Source organism: Microtus oregoni, unplaced genomic scaffold (genome assembly GCF_018167655.1).
Source record: "Microtus oregoni isolate MIOR12 unplaced genomic scaffold, Mior012 000041F_ref0000270, whole genome shotgun sequence".
NCBI lineage: Eukaryota > Metazoa > Chordata > Mammalia > Rodentia > Cricetidae > Microtus > Microtus oregoni.
Window position 1 is genome coordinate 3,342,773 of NW_024543208.1, and position 23,414 is coordinate 3,366,186.

At 40.4% G+C, this 23,414-nt stretch overlaps 1 protein-coding gene across 45 annotated transcripts in view; it reads left to right on the forward strand.

The window, feature by feature from the left end:
• Nucleotides 1–23,414, forward strand: part of Ptprd (protein tyrosine phosphatase receptor type D) — a 2,219,644-nt gene that overhangs the window by 1,851,868 nt on the left and 344,362 nt on the right. For all 45 annotated transcript variants that reach the window (XM_041632294.1, XM_041632295.1, XM_041632298.1 and 42 more), the window contains one exon: nt 618–783. In XM_041632294.1, coding sequence (XP_041488228.1) covers nt 699–783 — 85 coding nt within the window. In that variant the 5' untranslated portion in view covers nt 618–698. The remainder of the gene's footprint in view (nt 1–617; nt 784–23,414) is intronic.

Here is a 23,414-nt window from a genome sequence, read left to right on the forward strand (position 1 = left end):
TCCTTTAAAGCCCCGTTTTCCTGAGGCTGGAGACGCCCAACAACTAAGATCATTGGCTGCTCTTCCAGTGAACCAGGAATCAATTCCCAGCACCCACATGGCAGCTCGCTACCATCTGTAACTCTGAGTCTCAGAGAATCCAACACCTTTTTGGCCTCCTTAGATACCAGGCAAGCATATGGTAAACAGACACGCACATGGCACACAGACATACATGCAGGCAAAACATCCGAAGACTCCTTCTTTTATTGTCATTAATAGTTGAAAAGAATTCTATTAGGCATTTATTAAGGCTCTGGGTGCCTTTTTCCATTGATGCAATCATGCAGAGTTTAGCATGAAGTAACTGTGTCTCCATAAATTACCCAAAAGATGGCATAAGGGCAGAAGGAAAAACTTCTTAGTGGTTGCTTGTAGGTGGCCTGGTAGCAAGAATGCTAGGGAATCCTGTGTTTTACATACCAAGTTATTTCCCAATACAAAGACATGACAGCTCCAGTGTTTATTGTGTGTTTACAATGGGGCATGTCTCTCTAGGTTGTGATAGGTCAGGGGGAAAGAGTGAGAAATCTAAATGTCTTTGTGTTTTCTTTTTTTCTTGTCTCCTCCCTCCACAGGCTCTGAAAGGGTTCCAGCTGAAGTTTCTGAGCAGACCAGTCGCTGCAGCTCCCTAGGCTGAGTTTCCAAGCTGCCGGTGCATGCCATTGACAAGCTGCAGGATGGTGCCCGTGGCCAGGCCGCCGCTGCTGCTTATCGCCTTCTTCTTCTGCGCCTGTGCTGAGAGTAAGCCCTCCTGCCCTTCTCTAGGGAGCTGTGGCCATACTGAGTGGTTTTGTTCGCAGTTGGCAGCAGGCTCAGGCCTCCGAATATATTTCCTTTGGAAGTATATCCTGAGACACTGTGGGATCCTCCTTGGCTTCCTGCCAGCCTTTGGAAGAGATTATTGATGTGATTTTCCCACTACCTCCTCTTCTGTTTAATGCCTCTTTGCTTGTGTGTCTAACTGTTCCTACCATTTATTTCCATTTTTATATGCCTTTTCATACTTCTTACCAGCCTGGTGACAAAGATAATATAAGACCAGCAATATCACTTCAACTGTGGCTGACCAGTTGGTAGTGTCAATAACATTGTTGAGACTCAGTAGAAATTTCTTTAGTTGTATGGATATTTCTATGTTTAGAAAAATGCGCAATGTCACATTGAGCCCAATTAAACTTGCAAGCCCCTTGTAGCTGTCACAGCAGCTGTTCTGATGTACTGTTTCCGACAGCTGTCGTGGAGTACAATATTCAAACAAATCAAGCAGAACTGACAACTTTGTGGCTGGGTGGAGGGTCTGGAAGTGGGGAACGCATTCCGTGGAATGCAGACACTAATTTTTGGGTTTCTGGACTCGATTTATGAAACTGGAATTGTGGTCAATTAGCTTGCCAACTAATGAGATGATCATATCTTCTTTGTAACTAGGAGTCATTAGCTCTCCACTGTTTCCATCTGCTTCTTTCCTCATCTGTCCCATGGCTTTGGGGAAACAATAGTGCCCATTCCTGGCTCTTACCCACTGGCATGTCTATTGACTCAGGAATGGTGTATTTCCTATGTGATCTGGTTATTCTCTTGGGGAATCACCTTGTGTGATTAACATGTACAACATCTGCAGTCATTAACTTTTCCCTCCACTGGCTGTCCCAGGGAGATTAAACTTGATTCATGTTAAGGACATCTCAAAGACAATGATCCTATGTTAGCTTGGCCCTTTCTTATTAATTGCATCTTGACAAGAATTCCCTCACTAGCAGCCAAGTGCTTCATTTAAATAGGGCTCTATTTTCGAAAGGAATCTTTCATGAAGGAAAAAATGATGTTATTAATTAAATGCATATGGAACATGCATGTTCTAAGTACGACATTCTGTGGTTAATAATATATATAGTCTACTAATTAGCACTTGGGAGTATTGGTTTAAGGTTAAGCCAAGAAATTTCTAATATCATGCCAGGAAATAATTAATTGGAGAAAGATCCAAATGTAAGGTATTGTTAGTTTAAAAGCATTTGTGTCAAAACTTATTTTAAAATCTAAATTTACTTTAATAGAAAACAATTGAACGTACAACTTTGTGAATTCTGTTTTGGCCAAAGTTCAGAAGTAAGTTGTTTCACCATTGTTCATTTTTGGCAAAAGCATATTAAGACCCCAGAAACCCATTTAAATGTCAGATCACAGCTGAATGTTTTTCTGGAACTTTTTAGATATGTATTTTATATCTGAGAAGTCATCCTTGCAGTACGTAAAAATCCCATTCTTTGGAGAAGTTAGGATTTTGTTTAATGCTGAAGTGGAAAGTGGCAGACAGATGTCAAGTTTGGCCACAAGTGCTGCTGAAATTATGATTTTCTATGCCCTAGTTCTTCACTTCTCACTCCTGCCTATCCTGCTTTCTGCTTCTCATTCCTATTCTCTATCACAGATCCTCTGTGCTGTCTTAATTGACCTTCTATTCCTGGGATGGAATACTGACTCAAAGCAATTTGGAGAATAAAGGGTTTATCTCATCTCACAAGTTTCAGTCCCTCACTGAGGAAAGTCAATGCAGGAAGTCAAAGCAATAACCTGGGGGCAGGAACTGAAGCAAAGGAGATGGAAGAAGGCTGAGTACAAACTTGCTTTCTATGGCTTACTTGGTTTGCTTTTGTAAACAGCCCAGGACCACCTTCCTAGGAGTGGCACCACCCAGAGTAGGCTGGGCATTCTCACACCAATCATTAATCAAGAAAATGCTTCACAGACTTTACTGCAGGCCAGTCTGATAAAGGTATTTTCTCAATTGAGGTTCCTTATTCCCAGATTGTAGATGGAAATTTCTGTTCTACTTGGTCCTGTAGCTGTTCAGTCCCAACAAAACACACAGAGACTTATATTATTTATAAACTGGTTGGCCGATTAGCTCATGTTTATTATTAACTAGCTCTTTTTTTTTTTTTTTGATTTTCGAGACAGGGTTTCTCCATAGCTTTTTGGTTCCTGTCCTGGAACTAGCTCTTGTAGACCAGGCTGACCTCGAACTCACAGAGATCTGCCTGCCTCTGCCTCCCGAGTGCTGGGATTAAAGGCTTGCGCTACCACCGCCAAGCCCTTAACTAGCTCTTCTATCTTAAATTAACCCCTTTCTATTAATCTGTATATCGCCACGAGGCTGTGTTTTACTGGTAAATTTCTGGTGTAGTTTTTCTTCAGCAACTCCATGGCATCTCTCTGACTCTGCCTTCTTTGCTCCTCTATCTCTGCTTGAATTTCCCACTTGCTATATTCTGCCTTGCCATAGGCCAAAACAGCTTCTTTATTAACCAATGGTAATAAAATATATTCATAGCATACAGATGGGGAATTCCACATCACCATATAATTCTAGCTTACCAAAAGAAAGAAAAACAAAGACTATATCTAGATTGTCTCTCGTTATATTATGCCATTCCATTTTTTTAAAAATACTTTAAAGATTTGAAACCATGTAATACTCAAGGAATAATGGGTTTCATAATCATGTAAAGATAATATTTTCAGGCTCTCATTATCCAGGTTGTGGCTTTGTTTCCTTATTTTTCATTAGAACATAATAATATACTCTTTCCCACTTTCACTGTTTTGTGTTGATCTAAGATACTGAGTTATGATTCAAAATTTAATAGTGACTTGTCAGAGATATTTGGGAAAGCAAAAACATTTTTTTTTCTTTTGTAGAAAAAGATGGTTTATAGATAGGGAATGAGAAGAAGACACTGTAGTTAACCATGCTTATTTACTTCCCTTTCAAATAATTGTCTCCAAAGAGGCTGGATTCTTTATTATAATTAAGAGTTATGTGTGATATTACATTAAGTAGAAGAACTCTTAGAATTTTAGTTCAAATGTAGGTGGAGAAATTGTTATAATATTCCTTTAGAAAATTATAGTGTTTTTCATTGCCAATTTAAAGTGCATCAGTGGTCCACACAATTTCTTTAAAAGACTAGATGTGTGTGATTTTACTGTTTTTCTCTATGTCTTAAGTGCTCCAGGTGATTCTACTAGCTATTTTTTCAGAGTGTTTTTATGAGAAAACTGTGGTCCAAGAGCTAACTGTGACTTTTGCTGGAGTGTGGTGAGTAGCTCTTGCTGTTGCTGGGTCAGCAGCTTTACTCCTTAGAGCTAGCCCACACACATGCAAATTAGAGATAAATTTAGACTTTATCATTTTAATTCCAGTGCAAATCTCTTTTTTTGTCTGAAATATATCTTGTATTTGATATTCACTAGTATTTTTTTTCCTTTTTTTTTTTCTCTTTTTATATCATGTATCGGCCAAGAACCAGCTCTTGGCATCATTTGGTTTTACCAGTTTCATGTTCCATTTGGGCTACATAACTAACTCTTTACCAGGTTTCAATTTTTACCAGGCCTCTGACAGAAACATAAACCATTATAATTTAAGTCCTCAGTTGGTTTAGTCTATCTATTCTCGGTTGTTTTTTGTCAGGTCTTTGTCATAAATGGTGATCCTTCCCTTGTTTTCTTTCCTCACTTACACACCTTGCTGAAGCCCCTGCAGATGCAGTGATTTTCTCTTGGATAAAAGCACCAGACTTCCTGCTCTCTGGAAAAATGTTCTATGTCCTATGGAACTTAAAAAAAATAAAATACCTTTTGATATCAGTGGACGGATTGTTCTACAGCCTATGGAATTTAAAAAATCACCCTTTTTGTATCAGTGGATGAATTGGCATGTGTGCTGGAATGCCGCTAGAGTTTGGTTTTGAATTCTGGCTGCCACTTCACTAAATAATACTCCTTATTTTAGTCTTAGTTTTTTGTTTTTTTTTTTTTTGATGAAAATAGCAGATGCTTGTAAAAGAATAATAGAATTCCTAGTACTTGAGTTTTGTGAGATTCAATTGAATGGAGTAAAACACAGGTCAGCTGATGACATGGTATTGGTGTTTGAGAAATGGTTGTGATACCTTCAACAACCATATTTACCAAGCACTTACCTTAGGTCCTTTGCTGAAACTCTTCATTTGATTTGGAGCCTATAAACTTTGGGTGACAGAGAAGTCAAGCCTTCTTGCTGTGTGTTACTTTGTTAGTCTGTTTCTCTGTGTAGTATGACACACAGAAGATTCTTATCAGTCTGTCTTAGGAATGATACTGAAGATCCGAAGAAGAAACATGGAACTTGTCTGTTTTAGGATGCCTTTCTGAAGAAGCTCATCTATAGAGATATCAATGTAAAAGTCATGCAACTTAGGTATAATGGCTATCTGGAGACATTCCATCTATCTGTTCTATTGTTCGTGGTAATGTAGTTTCTTGAGCTACTTAGAAGAGGGCATTGGAGACATTTACTGTAAGCAAGCACAGAAACACATGGCCCGTGACCCTAGAAGAAGGTAGGCATGAACATGCTGAGGAAAAGAGTAAGTGGTCATTAATATAATTAGAAGTGCTTTCCAATACCAGCAAGACACCATGTAAACAAAGAGGCACAAACTGGTGTAGTGGAATAGCAGATGAATCTTTTTGCATTTCCTCGAGCTAGTGAGACCCCTCCCCACTGACGTTCGGAGTGAAGTAGATATCTTTCCAGTTACTCAGCTGTCCCTTTTCCAGGAGACAGTTTCAGTTTTCACAAGGAAATTTCTCATTGAAAAAGTCTTTTTACTTTAGGTTATGAGTATACTGTCTTCCAATCTCCAAAATTATTTAAACATCCTTTAGAAGGTAGTTGCTTCTACTGATGTAATTATTCCAAAGTTCAATTGGGCTGATGATGTTAGGGGCTCTAGGTCTGCAGAATACTCTTGTTTGTATATTTGGATTGAGTGGATTAGAGTTAAGGGTCAATTCTTAAAATACTAAATGCAAAAAAAAAAACAAAAGAAAGAAAGAAAGAAACAAAGGTTACTGTTTCCTCCAGTTGTTGGGCAACCTGCAAGTAGAGTTGGTTGGCTTCCAGGTGAGGTAAGATGAGAAAGCTGTGCAGGCCATCTGCCTTCCTCTTTTTCTCAATTGACGGAGAAGCCTGATGATCTAGAAATGCTGTTTCTCCTTGTTCCTTTCTCCCTTTATTTGAAGTGGCTGCATTAGCAACAACTAGCTGTCTGAAGCAAGGAAAACAACCCAGCTGTTTCACTGGTACTTGCTTCTACTGTGGTATTTCTGTGACTCTCTGAATTAATTGCTCTCAACAGAGCTGCAGACACCTAGTAAAGTTAAGATTGTGTCACAAAGCAAGCATGTGTGTATGCTTCAGAGCACTTGATTGAGCACATAGGACTTTGCTTTAAAAAAAGAAACAACCAAGTTTAACTTCCCGTTATCTCTGATCATTCTCTGTGTTGAGGCCCCAAGTGTGAATGATATAGCAATATCTAAGATATTTTGAGTGTTTTATTTGTAATAGGCTCTTGGCATGTGATTATGGGTGTTTATGTTTCCCTAAAGTTTTTCCTTTTTTAGTTTTGGTTCCTTTAATTTTCCTCATTCAACTACTGTGTGCCTGACCCATTTCAAATAACGGCTTCTCAGGCAGCTGTGTCTCCTCCTTCCAATGCATATATGCTTCTGTTGCTTAAAAAATTCCAAGGCATAATTCATCTTCATTTTTATTAGTTAACTGTGTATATATTTGTGTGTGTGTGTGTGTGAGTGTGTGTGTGTGTGAGTGTGTGTGTGTGTGTGTGTGTGTGTGTGTGTGTGTTTGAGAGAGAGAGAGAGAGAGAGAGAGAGAGAGAGAGAGAGAGAGACAGCAGGGGTTGGTGCTGCTTCTCTGTATGTGTACCCTATGTGAGCAGATACCAGCGGAAGTTTTGGATCCCTGGGAATTAGAGTTACAGGGTATTGTGAACTGCTTGATATCAGTGCTGGGAATTGAATCCAGGTCTTCTACAAGAATAGTAAGTGTCCTACACCTTTTTGAGACATCTGTCCAGCTCCCAGAATTATCTTCAAATGAACATTTGTGAAAAAAAAAGTCTAGGGATTGAGGTAAATACTACTTTTGGACAAGTTCTCTGACGTATAAATTTGTATTTTTTTTTTATTTAGCAATTTCTCTATATGGCTCAGGCTACTTCTGAACTCCTATCCTTCCTGCATTTTCTCCCAAGTGCTGGCATTAAACATGAGTACCACTATACCCAGCAGTAGTTTGGTGATATAAGTTTTGTCATCAGTTTTACTGAGAAGCAACCAAGTGTCAACCCAGATGGCCAACCTAGAGCAGAAAGATGAGGCACTGGTGAAGCCCCTCCCACTTAGTTCTCTACACTTTTTGTCAAGGAAGGAACATAAAAGCAATAGCTGGAGCCCTGGGGAGTAGATAGGTGATTTTGCCCTGGAGTCAAGCCAGAAGGACTGACCACTGCAGGCATTTAGGACCTCTGTGATGACAATGTCAGTGAGGTGGTGGAATCATGGAGGACAGTCCTATCATGTCCACAGATGATGCTTGTGTCAGCAACAGAGAAGCCCAAGTAACTTGTAGGTTGACATATACAATTTCGCTCAAAAAAGCAAAAGCAAACTTATCCATTTAGAAAATTGAGTATTTTATGATGAAATTACTTTGCTTTTCCTTAGGCTTCCCAGTTGCTTTATCTGTTAATTTGATTTTGTGTTGTCAGCAGTAAGATCTGCTTTCATGATTCTATCATAAATTGGGCAATGCCATTTCCATCGTCACACGTGTCTAAACTATTTTCCAGTTCCTTTTATTAAGGTGGCGTCAGACTCCTTAGGCTTGGGAGGTGTTAAGCCCTAGAGGAGGCATTGCCTGAATAAAACAGCAGTGACACTGTGGTTGTGTTTCTTGTAGCAACAAGCAACTAAAATGCAGTGAACTTTCTCTGGAAGGAGGAGGGTCACTCATGGCACCTAGAAAAGTACTGAAGCTCAGAATGGTAAAACGTTCATGGGGTTCTTTGAGTAGTGAGCAGCTGCTTTGGATGGTTCAGCCTTAGTTGAACTGCCTCCAACAAGGGCATAGGTCCTAGGGATGCAGCTCATGAGTACTGATCCTTGCTTATTAGACTGAACTTTCAAAGGTGGAGCTGCCTGAGAGTCACCAAACTCCCAACCCCCAGAATGTATCCCTGTAATTCCATTGGTTCACCAAGCCCTACTTGGGTGAAATCCTTTCTTTAGCCTATTATATGTGCCTTGTCTAGGCGAGTAAATGTGTGATTACATCTCTATAGGAAAAATCACACAACACAACCCCAGAAAATGAAGTCCTTATCAGATGAGTGAGGGAGTAGCTTTAGCCCTACATTTAGTTGGGCCTTCCTGATGTCCTGGCATTTTCACGGAAATGCTATTCTGTGTCAAAACATTTAATTGCAGTCCTTTCCTGTGCAAAGGAGCCCATGCACATACAACATTAAAGCTTAGTGTGAAATGTGCCACATGCCTTTTAGCCAGAGGTCCATCAGTGCCTCTGAGAAGGGCTATATTATAAATATTTTAGGCCTTGTGGCCTGGGGTCCCTGGAGCAACTCTTTAGCTCCACTGTGATAGAAAAAGACAGCCACATTATACATAAATAAGTATGTGTGGCCATGTTCCAATTTGGTCCTAGGCTTATGGTGTGATGACTGCTGCTTTTCGCCTTACTCATCTTCACCTTCTCCCCGTAGGGAGAAGTTGAGCACATCAGCAAAGGGCCTTCCTCAGCCCAGTGGGATGAGCTAAGGGGAAGAGAAGTGCTTGATTGGCCTCTTTTGGCATCTGCTTAGTTAGTAATGTTTACTGGGAGCAGATTAATTAGAAGGAAGTTCAAAGAGCATATCTCTTGGTAAACAGAAGATGTTTAATAGCACTTAACCTTTGAAATTTATGCAGAAAAAGATTTGAATATTATTGCGCTTTATGTCTTTCGGGGGTGCTTCAGGTATTTGGCCGTTAGTGCTCCTTCAATTGCAAACTCCTGAAAAAATGAATAATTTATCAGCTGTGGGATAGTTCTCATTGCACTGTATGCCTGACATTTGAACATCTTAAATAAAAGAGGAAAATAAAGTGTTGGAAAGTATTGTGTTTGCTCGGACTGCGGTGAGATGCCTGCAAAGAGACAGTTTGATCGTGGGTATCGAAGCCTGATATTGGTTTCCTAAAGGTAGGAAAGAGCAGACATGTCATGGAGAGTTGGTCTCATTGTGGGCATTCCCGCTGCAAAGACCCCTTGTTCTGTTTCAGTGCTTATACATCAGAAAGCTGAAGAAAACACTGGCAGGAAGGCACCCTCGACTCTGCAGCAAGTGCTCAGTATCCACATCCGTGCTCCATCATGCCAGAGAACTGAAAGCATTTGTAAGACCTGGCTGTGGCGGGTGGGATGCAGTGTGTTGCACTTGGAATCCTGGCTACACATGGACAAAGCTTCAGCCATTGTCAGTTCATCCTGGCTGCTGGCAGAAAGCATGGGATTGTACAGAGAGGTGTGAAGGTTATAACCACATCCTCATAAGGATTGAAGTTTGTTCTCGTTGTGTGAAAAAGGAAGACTAATTAGATTAAATAAAAATCCTGGCTGAGTATGAAGGCAAATGACTAATGGGTAAGTCTATTCAAGTGTGGAGTAGAATCCCTAGGGGAAATACTGAGAGCCTCACAGTGAGAATCATTTGCAGGAAGCAGAAGAAGCCACTGTAGAGAGCCGCTGCCTCAGAAATAATCAAAATGGCATCAGCAAAGGCTATAAAAATATCGTTTAACAGTTGTAAGATTCATGATTCTCTTTTATTTTAATTGTTCTGATTTAAAGTGAGAGATGGAAACTGGAGGGGTATTATGATGGTTATAATAAAGCAGTTGCATTCTGGGATCACTTTCCTCTAGAGTTTGCAGCTGGGCACATGAATCTGACTCTTCCATTGGTAGGTAATAGACTGGCTCACTTCCCTGTGGTTTGTATCTTCAGCCCTAGGCATTATGGCTTCACATATTCCAACTAGTAACATTTTTCTAAAGCTCAGATAAGTGTTTTCTGGTTTCCAGCTTTGTTAGTACCACTCTACAGTTCTGGTTTTTCAAATCCTAGGTTTTCCTTCCCAGTCTTCTTTTCCTCAGGTCAGTCTTCCTTGATTTGAAAGAGGAAGGAGCCAGCCAGCCCTCTATGGTCAGAATTGGTAGAAGCAGTAAAAAGATAATTCCCCTTGTAGGAAATGCAATGTTGGCTTAGATATGCAGGAAGTGGTAGTGGACAGAGCTCTATTAGGATAATCAGGAAGTGCTAGTGAGGTAAAGATAGACGATCTGCTGGTTATAACAAAATAAGAGGGCTTGGGGGTTTGTGGTGGTAGATCTGTGATTCAACCTGTTGACTTCTTGGAGCCAAGGAGATATCTAGTTATGTACTCACTGATGAAATCATGATGGTTGACCAGAAGGATCAAGTATGGGAAATTGGTAAAGAAATGCTCATTTCATTAAGTACAATCTACCAATAAGTAAAGGAAGCCGGTGAAAATAGAGAGTGTGGTCCTATTTTGATCAGTAACTGTTGTGTGTAAGCTGCATCTGACAGTGAGGAGATGGTTGTAAAATCAGGTAAGATCAGGGTTATAGTAGCTGAAACTGAGGTTATGGCTGTAAGGTACAGAAAGGCCATGCATAAAACCTACTGAGGATGTGGACTCTGCAGGATTTTTTTTTTTAATTGAGAAAAGGAGAAGAAAAAAAAAAACAAAAAACAAGTTTCCACCTCCTCCCAGCCTCCCATTTCCCTCCCCCTCCTCCCACCCTTTTCCCCCTCCTCCCACCCTTCTCCCCCTCCCCCCACTCCTTTCCCCCTCCCTCTCCAGTCCAAAGAGCAGTCAGGGTTTTCTGCCCTGTGGTAATTCCTAGGTCCTCCCCCCTCCGTCCATATCTAGGAAGGTGAACATCCAAACTGGCTATGCTCCCACAAAGCCAGCACATTAAGCAGGATCAAAACCCCGTGCCATTGTCCTTTGCGTCTCATCAGCCCTCATTGTTTGCCATGTTCAGAGAGTCCAGTGTTATCCCATGCTTTTTCGGTCACAGTCCAGGATTTTATAATGGTTTGAAGTTAGAAATACTGTCTAGATACATGGAAGACACACAAGAGTGGAGGAGAAGTCTCTGAAGAAATAAACAATATTTCCTTGCATTCCTGTCCCTTTCTCAACATGCTGGATTCAAATTAATGTGGGTCTGGGGTCCCTCTTAGATTTTACTGTGGTTTATGTTTAGGCAAGTATACCTCATCTTCGAATGTGCATAGAGTGTTTCTCCTTGTCTCAATATGTAAGCCTTGAGTGTAGCTCTGGGTAGTAAACTTGGAATCCTGTACTGACCAGGTGAGTAGGACTCATTGTTGAAGGAAGCTGGTTCCACGTTGCATCATCTGTACTTATTCTGTAAGGGAAGCAACCATCCTTTCTGTTCTTGTCTTCTGGGGAATGCATGCTCAGGATCTTTGGACTTTCCTAGAGAAGCTTGAAATCAAAATTTATAGGTAAATTAAGCCTCATTTTTGTGATTACAATGGTTTACAAACAATTAATTACCATTAATACTAAGGTTAAATGATGTACTTATTTGGAATTGAAAAATTATAGATTCACAATGTTTAAAGCTCTATGTAGGGATTTTAGAAATTTGTAAAATTGCAACAAATAAAATTTCTCTTCCCCAGAAGATTCTAGTCTTTCTTGTGATTAACAGTAGCAAAGCAGGTAACAAACCAGCAGTAAGTGTGTGAATGAAGAGTAGAATTCCATAGCCTTATCTCTCCCACTTTGTTATAGATGAGGAAAAATTCTAAGAACCTTTACTGAAGTTATATGGGTATTTTGAGTCAGAATGGATATGGATTGATAAATAATTCATCCTTTCTTTCCCCATGTTTGTTGTAGTAATGGCAGCTGTATAGGCCAAGATGGCTTCTGATTGCCCAAGGCTGGGGCAGGGGCTCCCTCCCTCCTTCCTATTTCTTTCTGCCCCTGGAAGTAAGTCAGCATGATTATTAGAGCCAGGTTTCTGTTGGGGGCTTTTCCGGCTACCCAATGTGAAGTTCAGTGCATACAAAGCTCAAGAGCCATGAGACAGTTGCCAGCCAGGGAACCAGCATTTAAAAGTGGCTTCTTTGAAGGCATGGCCTAAGAGAACAGCTGCTGGATACAGATTTACTAGTCCTTTAATGGGCGGATAATAAGAAAAGTCTTTGAAAATGGCTTTGTGATTGTCCAAAGACTAAAGATTGCTGCCAAATCTTTTTCAGTATAAACTTGAATGGAATAATCTCTAGAATGTACCCTGTACTTTTCAGAATGAAATAGGTCAAATGAAGCATAACCTTTGAGGTGATTATCACTAGGAATATTAAATTGTGTGCACTTGTATGTGTCGTTTGTGAGTGTACATGTGTTTGCTGGTACATGTTCATGTTTGTGAGCAGGTGTGTAGCGCCTGAGGACAACCTAGGTTATCACTTCTATTATTCTTTGGCCTCTGTCAGTTGATTTGTTTGTTAGTTTGTTTGTTGTTGTTTTGAGACAGGTCCTGGAACTTAGCAAATAGACTAGTCTGTCTAGAGAGTGTACTCTAGGGGACTTTCTATCCCTGCTGGGATCATAACTAACTGCACCCCACTTTGTTTTACGAATACCAGTCTTTATTATCATCTTTTCCTACTAAAAGGCTTTGGATAATGTGACCGTGGTCTACCTGATGCCTTACTATAGGTTGTGCTGGATAGTTTTATGTTAACTTGATATAAGCCAGAGTCACTTGGGAAGAGAGAGCCTCAATTGAGAAAGTACCCTCAATAGATTGGCCTGTGGACAAGCCTGTGGTACATTTTCTTGATTGATGATTAATATAGCCCAGCCCAGCCCTTAGAAAACAGACTGATCAAGTCAAGAGGAGTAAGCCAATAACCAGCATTCTCCCTGGACATCAGTCCCCCCTGCCTGTAAGTTTCTGTCCTACATGAGTTCCTACCATGGCTTTCCTGGGTGATGAACTATAAATGATAAGGGGAAATAAATCCTTCTTCCCCAAGTTGCTTTTGTTCCTGGTGCTTCATTGTGACAATAAAAACCCTAATTAAGAAATAGGTCAATATATGTTGTTAATTTTAGTGAGAAGAAATATGATATCATAAAAAACATTATTTTCAAATTAAAAGATTTGAGTTCATTCTGTGTTTTAATATTACTAGTTGAGAGGTTTTAGACATTCTATTCATTTATTTAACTAGTATGTTACCATATGCTGTACTTGGAGTTTCGCACTGGGTGCAGTGAAAATTGTGTGTTTATAAGAATTTAAAGCAACTCCAGAGCAACAGAAAGAACGGTGGAAGTGTGCGAGGAGATTAAAAAGAGAAAAAGAGAAGAGTTCCAGGACAGTCGGGTCTATATAGAGAGGCCCTGTCTCAAAACAACAACAACAAAAGCAAAGAGGGGGGAAGTGATTAGCAATGTGGTATGTCTACAGAGTCTATCTATCATCTACAGAAGCTTGGGCTTGATTCCCAGCACAACATAAAGGCCACGGCAGAGTTGTTTCTAAGAGTGGTGGTCAATACCTTGACCGTGGAATCAGGTCCCACCTGTGAACTTTAAGATACCACAGCCCATCCAAGCCTGGAACATCACATGATCTGTAGCCAGGTCTGAAACATTATGTGGTCCATGGCCAGAGAGTGCTTGTCATTCTTACAGTCACCTGTAGAATAGGCCTAGATCAAGGAAATTCAGACACTGTGAGTGGCAAAGGAGGAAACTCAGATGTGAGAAGGAACTTTCCTTTGGAGCCTGGACTCCCAACTGTTTATTCCAATTATATGTGGGGCAATGACTGAGCAGCACCCCCAAGTCCTGAGCCCCAGCAATGGCCAAACAGTACCCCACATAGTGGAGGCATAGCTGGGGTCATCTCACTGGGCAAGAGAGAAGCAGTTAGGTTATGGTTATGAAGAAGGTGAACATAGCAGGGCCTGTGCCCTCTACCACCCCTAGTCTACCCTGCAATTGCTCATCTGTAAATGGGGATGAGTTCTTTCTCCTGGAACTGTTGAGAGTTAGCTGAAATGTGGAAGAAGAACCTGGCCATTGTCCATAATCAGGAGATGTAGCTGCAGCATCCTTTCTGCCCTTGTTAGCATTCCTGCATCTGCCAGCTTGTTCCTGGATGATCCAGAAACCTGTCTTCATTCAGAGCTCTGTTTGACTTCATTCATGGATGTTCCTTGTGTTCTAAGGGTTAGAGCATTCTTCCTTTTTTCCTTTCCAAGTGTTTTATATTACATAGTTTCTAAGTGACTTTCACAGATCTTCATCATTCTATATTCTGTAGGCATATCAATGGACCAAGACAGATCAACAATAAAAATAAAAAAAAATTCCACATGTGAAGGCAATATTTTAAATGAGTTTAATTAATTAAATAAAGTAACTTAGACAGTATAGAATCCAAGTTAAAATATGAGAATATGTGTATGTTCAGAGTTAGGGAAGTTCCTCCTGCTCTTCTGGGGATTCCAGTGACATCTGTTTCTGCCTTCTCAATGCTGGGATTCCCATTTTGAATCACCTTGCTTGGTTTATATAGTGTTAGAAATCGAACCCAGGCTCTCATGCATGCTAGGCAAACTCTACTGAGAGGCATTCCCAGCCTCAGCTCTCTACTTTTTTAAAAAACATATTTTTACTAGACAAGATTCTGTAATTATATTTGGTAATAGAAGACTATGGTTCAAATTATTTTGTTTCTCTTAAGGATCTAATTTCATTTGAAGGTGAGAGTTACTTTATGCTAATTAAACCAAGGCCTTTTAAAAGGTGCATTTATTGAAGTTTAAATAGTCATGAAAGACATTTATTTATAAAATGCCAATTATATCCTACAATATCTTAATAATTATATATTTCATTAAAAGCAGTACTTTGTGGTTGTATATGTAATTATATGTTTGAGCAACCTGCTCCTAAGACTAAATGAGCTTCATTAATTACCCAAAGAATTCTTTATACTGTTGGTGAAATATATTATTACCTTATATACTTTGGTTGTGAGTTTGTACAATGTTTTATAGTGATATTTAACCATCTAATCAATTACTTTGAGTTAAAGTGTGAAACAACATTAGTGCTTCATGAATTTGGTGCTTTAGGTACTGCATATTCAAATAGTTAATATTTACAGCAGCCACTAATTACAAAATATCAGAGAAGGCTTTAAAAATTTTGGATCCCACAGGGATATTATTCGCAAGTTGTGTGCTACGGTGTTCAAATTGTTCATCAAGTGTGCTGGTTAGTGTTTTGTCTACTTGACATAAGACAGAGTAATATTGGAAAAGAGAACCCCAATTGAAAAAAAATGCCTCTATCTGAGATGCCTATAAGCGAGGCTATGAGGTATTTTCTTTATTAAAGGTTGATATAGGAGGGTCCAACCCACTGTGGGAGGTGCTACCCCAGACAGGTCGTCCTGAAAGCTGTAAGAATGCTGGCTTAGCAAGCCATGGAGAACAAGCCAATAAGCTGTGCTCCTCCTTGGTGTCTACTTCAGTTCTTGCTTCTAGGTTCCTGCCTTGGGTTCCTGTCCTGACTTCCCTCAGTGATGGTCTGTGAGAATGGAAAGCTGTGGAATGGAATGTGCCCTTTTCTCTTTGGGCTGTTGTTATCTTGTTACAGCAATAGAAAAGCAAACTAAAAATCAAGCTAGCGTTTTGTTTTGACGTTAACTTTGAGCCCGACTCTCACCAGCTGATGGAAAGCCCCGGCCACTGATTGACTGGGAACACTTGGGAGTGCCCAACCTTTCGGACCTCTGCTTGCCTCAGAGAGCCAGAGCTGCTTACTAAAGAGCACTGGCGAGTTACTAGAGTCGAGAAACCATTCCGCCATTAGCTGTCAAGCTAGCATCTTTCAAGCACTTAGAAAGTGCGCCTCTGGGACTGCATGAGGTTTGTGCCATTTTGTCACAATGGCCCAAGTTTTAGAAATCCATTATTATCCTAGAGCCTAGGGCAGCATAAGTTACAGGCTCAGGAGTTACATAAGATGATCTCAGTTATCTGTCCACATCCATCATGACCTGTGAGGCTGTGCCTTCTACAGGAAAAGTCAGACTTTGGAGTCCCTCACCTAACTCCCTGCGCCACAGGGTCTTAGCATCACCTTTGTTTTTCTCGATTGTGTTTAATATTTAATATCTCTCCAGTTTTATCACCTTTTAGCCTTGTGCCCCAACCATATTCTTCAGGCACACGAGGCCATACTTTTAGACTATTTGTATGAGTTAATGCTGTGTAGTATTTTTTTTTTCTGTGTGATAGTTTGTCTTCAAGGTTCAATCGTGTAATGTGAAGAACAGATTTCATTCATTTTGATGACTAAAATGCATTCATTGATCATATTATCCCAATGTCTTTGCCCATTAATCTACTGATGGACTTTTAGGTGAATCTCATTTCATGACTAATAGTAATAACGCTGACATAAACATACCAGTAGGGCAATGTCTCTGAAGCATATTGATTTTCTTGCCTTTAAGATTGCTAGTTCATACAGTTCTTTTATTTCTCTGCTGTTCTTGATGGACCTCGACACTGTTTTCTTTGATGGTTGTACTAATTTATATTCGCACTAATGTTGCCAAGGGTCCCTTGAATTCCACAGACTTGTCAACACTTGTTATCTCCTGTCTGCTTGCTGATGGCTGCTCTAGCAGGTGGGAGCTGATGCTGCATGCCTTGTGTGCTCATTGCCTGACACGGAGCTGTCTGTCAGTTACGGACTGGCTGAATGTGGAACAGGTGTGGAGTTCACGCAGCGTAACACATGTATTTTCTTAGGCTGAGATTTTCTTTCATTTCAGAGGCACCTCGTTAGGCTTCCACAGTCAGCTCTTGTGTCTCGTTCATGGTGGCTTCATCTATAAGGTGTAAAATCTGAGCACCAATAGGCCATGACCAAGTCAATATTATTGGCATGGCACAAAAGAACCTGTTGAATGACTCAGTATTGTTCCAAAAATGTGCTATAGTTTGTCTTGAAAGTGTCCCCAAATACATATGTGTGGAAGTTTGGTTCCTAGTTTGTGGCTCTACTGGGAGGGGATAGCCCCTTTAGGATGGGGGACCTGTTGAAGGAAGATGCACTGTTGGGATTATTAGGATACCACTTTCCACCCTATGTCCCAGATGTCACAAGTTGAGCAGTTTTGCCCTTTTCTGCTTGAAACACTTCCTCACCTAGTTTCTAGAAAAAGAGATCTTTATCATCCACCATGGACTAAAGCTATGAGCCCAGAGAAACCTGTTTCTTAAATTGAGTTTTACAGGTAACTTGCCAGGTACAGAAATATGACTATCATGGAAAGGGAGTAACAGCTGGAGTGACTGACCCAAAAGCTGAGCTGGGTATGAGGTGATAGATTTGAGGCTGTGTATCTTATGTTTTTGTTGTTGTTGTTGTTGTTTTTAATGGTGAATAAAGTTACAGAAAACTACTTCCTGTGACAATAGTTGATGACACTGTCTCTGAGACTGTGATTAAACAACCTTGTTTCTGTGAGGTAGACCCAACTTGATGAGGGAATTAGACCACAAACTTTCCAAAGTAGATAATAGGAATTGGGTACTCCTCATCACATCCTTACAGCCTCGGTCAGGAAACCTGACTGGGACTGCAAGAGAATGACAAGAGGACACACTTCCAGACAAGCTGGAATCAGGGAGGCAGTGCTGGCTGTGCCCCAGCTCCAGGTGAGAAGCAGCCTGGAACTTCAGCTTTTCCTACCTGTAGCACTGAGGGAGGAAGTCAGCTGTGGCAGTAGGGGTCCCCTGTAGGTGAGGAGTCTCAGGTTGCACTCATCAGGGGACAGGAAGTGTTAGTTATTGCTTATATTGGTCAGTCTTTCAAGCCTTCCTTGGCTCCACACACTTGCTGGACCTGACTTCTTATACAATCTGAATGTCTCAGTCTGTGCTAAGTAATGCAAGAAGGGCTTTTTCTAAGGGTAATGTAATCAAGAAATTCTGCTGTCTGGTGAAATTTGAAAGAGGCTTTATAGTCTCTCATGCTTACTTTGAAGTAACTTAAATCATAAAAGCCAGGTGACCAAAGGGACACGTTCCTGTCTTTGTCCACTGATTGCTTTAGAGAGACATGATGTGGTTTAAAATCTGCAGCTTTCCTGCCTATCCTATAACTCAGCTTCTATCGCTAGGGAAATATTCAACTAACCATGTAGGCTTGTTGAAGGTAGAGAGGGGTCAAATGATCTGTAATTTGCTCCCACCTATTTTACTACAGCAGCTAAGGAAAAAAATCAAAAGAAATCCTTATGTCCCTCAATTCAAAATAGAAAGTTTGGACAAAGCTAATTGATTTTAGGCTCACCGCTGTTCATTATCTTAATTAGTCCAGGCAATTAAAGCATTAATTGATTGGAGTTGATCCCTTGCTAACAAACAGTAAAGCTTCTTTTTGGCTCGATCTTCTAAGAAGTACTGTTTCATTTCTTCATGCACTTCTTCAGCGGGTGTCTACACTGTGGAGAGATATGGTTTTATCTGTCCATCCCATGGGAACAGTGGCACATGAGTCTTCTGCCCTCATGCCATAGAACTGTGGCTTCTGAAATCTTTCTCCAATATGGTAGAGTCCCAGCCTGGATATGGTTGCTTAACCCTGGCTGCTAAAGCAAACATCTGCAGCATTTCGAAGGCTAGCTTACACGTGGCCGTGGGCTTCGCTGGCTTGCAGTGCCTTTCTCAGGTACTTCTGTGAAACTGAGGGTCTGGTCTGTGGGATGTGCGTTCATATAACTCCCACTCTGGGATTGTATTTTTTCTCTCAGGTGCAAAGTCTTGAATGGTCGTTGCTTTCTAAGTAGATGGAGTTCTTTGGAAACTTCAGAGCTCCTATGAGGCTGAGAAAGGGATGGGGGAAGTGCAGGCTTGGAGATCTCAAAGCGAATTAACCAACATTATTAAGAGGGCCAATGAAAGAGCTGTTTCAAGTGTGGCGATCTCTTTAAGAATAAATTACTAATGCAATAATTACAGTAATCTAATCAGACTAAATGAGTAGAAGAAAGACAGCAAAGAATTGTCTTCACAGGAAAAACAGCAAAGATTTCTAAAAATCCTGCTGTATTTAATTTCAAAAGAACTTCTACGGTAAGCTTTGGTTGATAAACATCTGTTAGATATGAGGTTTCCTTTTTTAATTTGATGCTATCTTTTATTATGTTCCCCTAGAAGAGAGCCATAGTCATAGAAGTAATGAAATTTATGATTGGCAATTGGTCCCCCCCCCCCCCGCTTTTTTTTTTTGCATGGGCTGAGACGGGTAATACTTTGGAGCAGTTTGAGTCCTGTGCTTTTTTAGTTGACACAACAAAGTGGCAGCCAGAGCAGAACAAGATGGAAATGGGCATCTAGCTGGGAGGTGACACACAGTGATGGCACTGCCTCATAGCCTCTTCGTAGTTGCAGATACAGCTTTGATGACTCTGCTCAGGCCTCAGTGCAGCACTAATATAAATCCTAGATATACTATTGAATAAAGCACACATAGTTACTGTGTCTCTGGAAGTTTGTTACAGTTGCTCTGTGATTATAAATGTATCTTCTGTATAGAAGTGCATACACTGTCTTTGAAAATGTTCTCTGTGAGCAAGATGAGTGATCCTTCTCTGTTCTCAATGTTGAAAGTGTTTAATTGCTCTCTAGTCTGGGAAGAAGGTGGATCTCTCATATTGATAATTTGCTACTGCTTCCTTTTCTCTGTAATAGACAGAAGTGTTGGTTCAGAAGTGGAAAAGGATACTCCCTAACTAGATTAAATTCAAGATAAATGGTATTTGATATTGTAACACTGGGGAATTAGTCATTTAAAAATACTTTTCTGTTTGTATTTTTTAAATTAATATGTGTTGGGGCTGGAGAAATGGTTCAGTGGTTAAGAGCACCAACTGCTCTTCCAGAGGACCCGGGTTCGGTTCTCAGCACCCACATGGCTGCTCACAACATCTGTAGCTCCAGTTCCATTGCTTGAGACACCCTCAAACAGACATACATGCAGGCAAAACACCAATGAACATAAAATAAAAATAAATAAATAAAATTAATATGTGAAGTAATTACGTTTAGAAATACATTTATTTCTACCAGGAGATTTAGTGTGTTTACCCTGTGGGAACGATACAATGTAACAACTTTGAGGTGGGCTAGGATCAAGGGTAAGGCCTCAAATCAGAGCAGCTGTAATAAATGACTATGACAGGATGTAAAATTCGCCATTTTCATAGACATGATGTATACTTACAAAATGAAGGTGAAGAACGAGAATTGAGAGCCCATTGCTTTCCATGACAAAGTGCACAACCCTGCTTTTTTTTCCATGTTTCTGCTGGGGACTGCTTCTCAACATGCAGAAATTTTTCAACATGTCGCCTTGTTAATACATAGTCTTAATTATGTATCCTCTAAGGGAGACCTCTTGTCCGTCTTCAAATTCATCTGATATTAGGTAATAAAGTTCAACACAAACAAATGTGTACTTCCTGATTTCCAACATAGATTTTCTTTTCAATTTCCTTAACCTGGTTGCTGACTGCCCCCTGCCTTCCTTTATCCCCTCTTCCTTTGTCATCCTCTTTTCCTTCCCTTTACTCATTCACTCAGAGATACCTAACGAGCTCCAGTCTCTGAGAGAAGACCATGTTGGCTGGAGTTGAGGCTATGACAGAGAGGGTGAGCTGGAAGGAAGAGGGCAGACTACTTTGCTGGACATGGCTAGTCCTCATGTACAGGGTTGGTCTTACCTGGGGGAGTGGTGCCCAGCAAGTGAGAGTGGATGGCTGATTTTTCTGAATGCGTGATGGATGTGGAACAGAGAAATAAATGAATTTTAGAACAACTGCAGGCAGAATAAACAAGCATGAGTCAGTCTTTTGGATATGAAAGATATGCGTAGTAACGGGTAGTGGAAAACACCCATGGACTTCTGCTATGATCACCTGGCTAGGTGGTTGTAATCTTTATGGAGATAGAAGAGAACACTAAGAATGGGAAGTTTGGTTGAATGGAGAATCATGAGCTTGGCTTGGAAAGATGACCAAATAAATAATGCGAAGTAGCTGGAATTGTGGACCCAGGCCTCAAGGGAAAGGTAGGAGTTATGGATGACCTCTGAGTAGTCACTATATGAAAATTCTAACAGAGATGAGAGAATAGGCACAACTTACCTAGGGATACAGAAATAGGCCGCTATGATATTCCTCCCTTGGATATTCCCACGTTTTTGAGGATGAGCATGGGAGAAGCTGGGGAGACTATAGAGAGATCAAAGACAAAGGAGAATTTGATTGACTTTTGACTTGCAGACCTTACACATGATGTTATTCATGGTCCTGAACCCGAATTCTGGGTTTTCTAGAATCGGGAGTATAGTGGGGTAGAGGGCTGGCGCAGTGGGGAAGTGAAGCGATGTGGAGTAGAATCGGTAAGGGAGAATTCTGCAGTCTCATTTCCATTTTCCTCAGCACAAACGACTAAAAGTGGCATCTTTTTGATGTAATATTGTAAGTACTTATTTAACTAAAAAGAAGAAAGCAGGCAACTGAGTGTCTAGACATTATAATCTTTCCCCCTCTTTTTTGCTGATCTCTTCAAAGACTGGTCTGTGTATCCCCACCCTGCATGTCTGGTCTAGGAAGGAGGTCTAAACTGTGCTTCACATTCAAGGTCAATATAATTCCTGAGCTTTCTCCTGCTCTGGTCTCTGATCTTCCCTTCCACAGGTTGGATTAACCTCATTCTATCTTAATTACCTTCTCCACATAACTGGTGATTATGTGTGTAATCACACCCATTCTTGGCTGTCAGATGCAGTCTAGTGCTGATTCTGCCTCGTGCAGAGTGGTTTCCTTTTCTCTATAGTTTCTCATGAGGACCTTCAGGTCCTTCTCTGCCCTTTGAATTGCAGATTCTTCCAGCAGCCTTCTCAATTGCCCTTTTTTCTTTTTATGTTTTTCTGAAGATAAGGACAAGGATGCTGTTTATTATTCTAATGACTTGATCTAGTATTAATCAGTAAATGTTTGTTGAATTAATAAATGGACTTCAACTAGACTGAATCAGCTGACAACAAAAACAAAAGAAAAATAAAGATTTCTGAATAGCCACAGGACATGGTGCCACCAGCAATTGGTGTACTTCATTCAAAGTATAGGCCTGCAGGCTTCAGTGTCTGTTGTTCAGACTTTATATAAAACTATGAAATGTTATCAATCTTGTTTCTATGTGTCCACTGTAAACTTAGAAAAATCCTTGACCTACTGATAGATGCAGAAATAAAGAAAGGTAAACTTAGATGAGCAAAAAGGCCATAAGGAATAGCAGTTTTTATTTATTCATTTATAAATGTGTTATTTTTTATTGTTCACACACATAATATATGTAAAATGGAGCTAACATGTTTGTACACAGCAAATGAAGACTTGCAGGTCAAATATTTAGTTTACAGCTTGGGAGAAAATCTTTGCCACCAGTACTTCAGTCAGGGAATTAATATCCATAATTTACAAATAATTGAAAAAGTTAACTGCCTCTCCCCCCACCAGAAAGAACTAGTCACAAATGTGCTGATGAACAGACAATTCTCAGAAGAAATCAGGGGCATGGAAATTAAAATTACCTTTTGCTTTCGTTTCACACCAGTTTGAAAGGCTGTCATCAAAAAAAAAAAAACAAAGAAAACAAACAAGCAAAAAAAATTGACAAATGCTGGTAAGAACATTCCTGCTGTTGATGGGAATGTAAATTAGTACAGCCCCTGTGGAAATGAGTCTGGGGATTTCTCTCACAGAACTAAGACTGGAACTACCTTGTCTGACTCAGCTATTTCCCCGCAATGGGCATGGACCCAGACTGTATCAGACCCCAGAGACTTAGGGAGAACTAAGACTAGAACTATCTTATCTGACTCAGTTATTTCACCTCAATGGGCATGGATCAGACCCTAGAGACTCTCCTATGACCATGTTCACAGTTGTTCCAGTTGTAAGAGCAGGGAGATGGAGGGAGCCTAGATGCACATCAGCAGGTGAACAGAGAATTAAATTATGGTATTCTTGTATACAATGGACTTTAATTCACTTATAAGAAATGAAGTCATAAAATACGGCCGAAAATGCATGCATCTGTAAAGGGGAAAGATTTAAGGCAAAGCTGAGTCTGACTCAATGTGGACTCTAGCCTACAATGTCTGTTTGAATGAGTGGGGTGAGTGTAGATCTAGGCTTTGGAACTCTAAACAGAAGAAGATAACGAAGAAAAAAGAGATGCTGAGCATTCCACATGAGAGTGGCAAGAATTCTATGAAGGATGG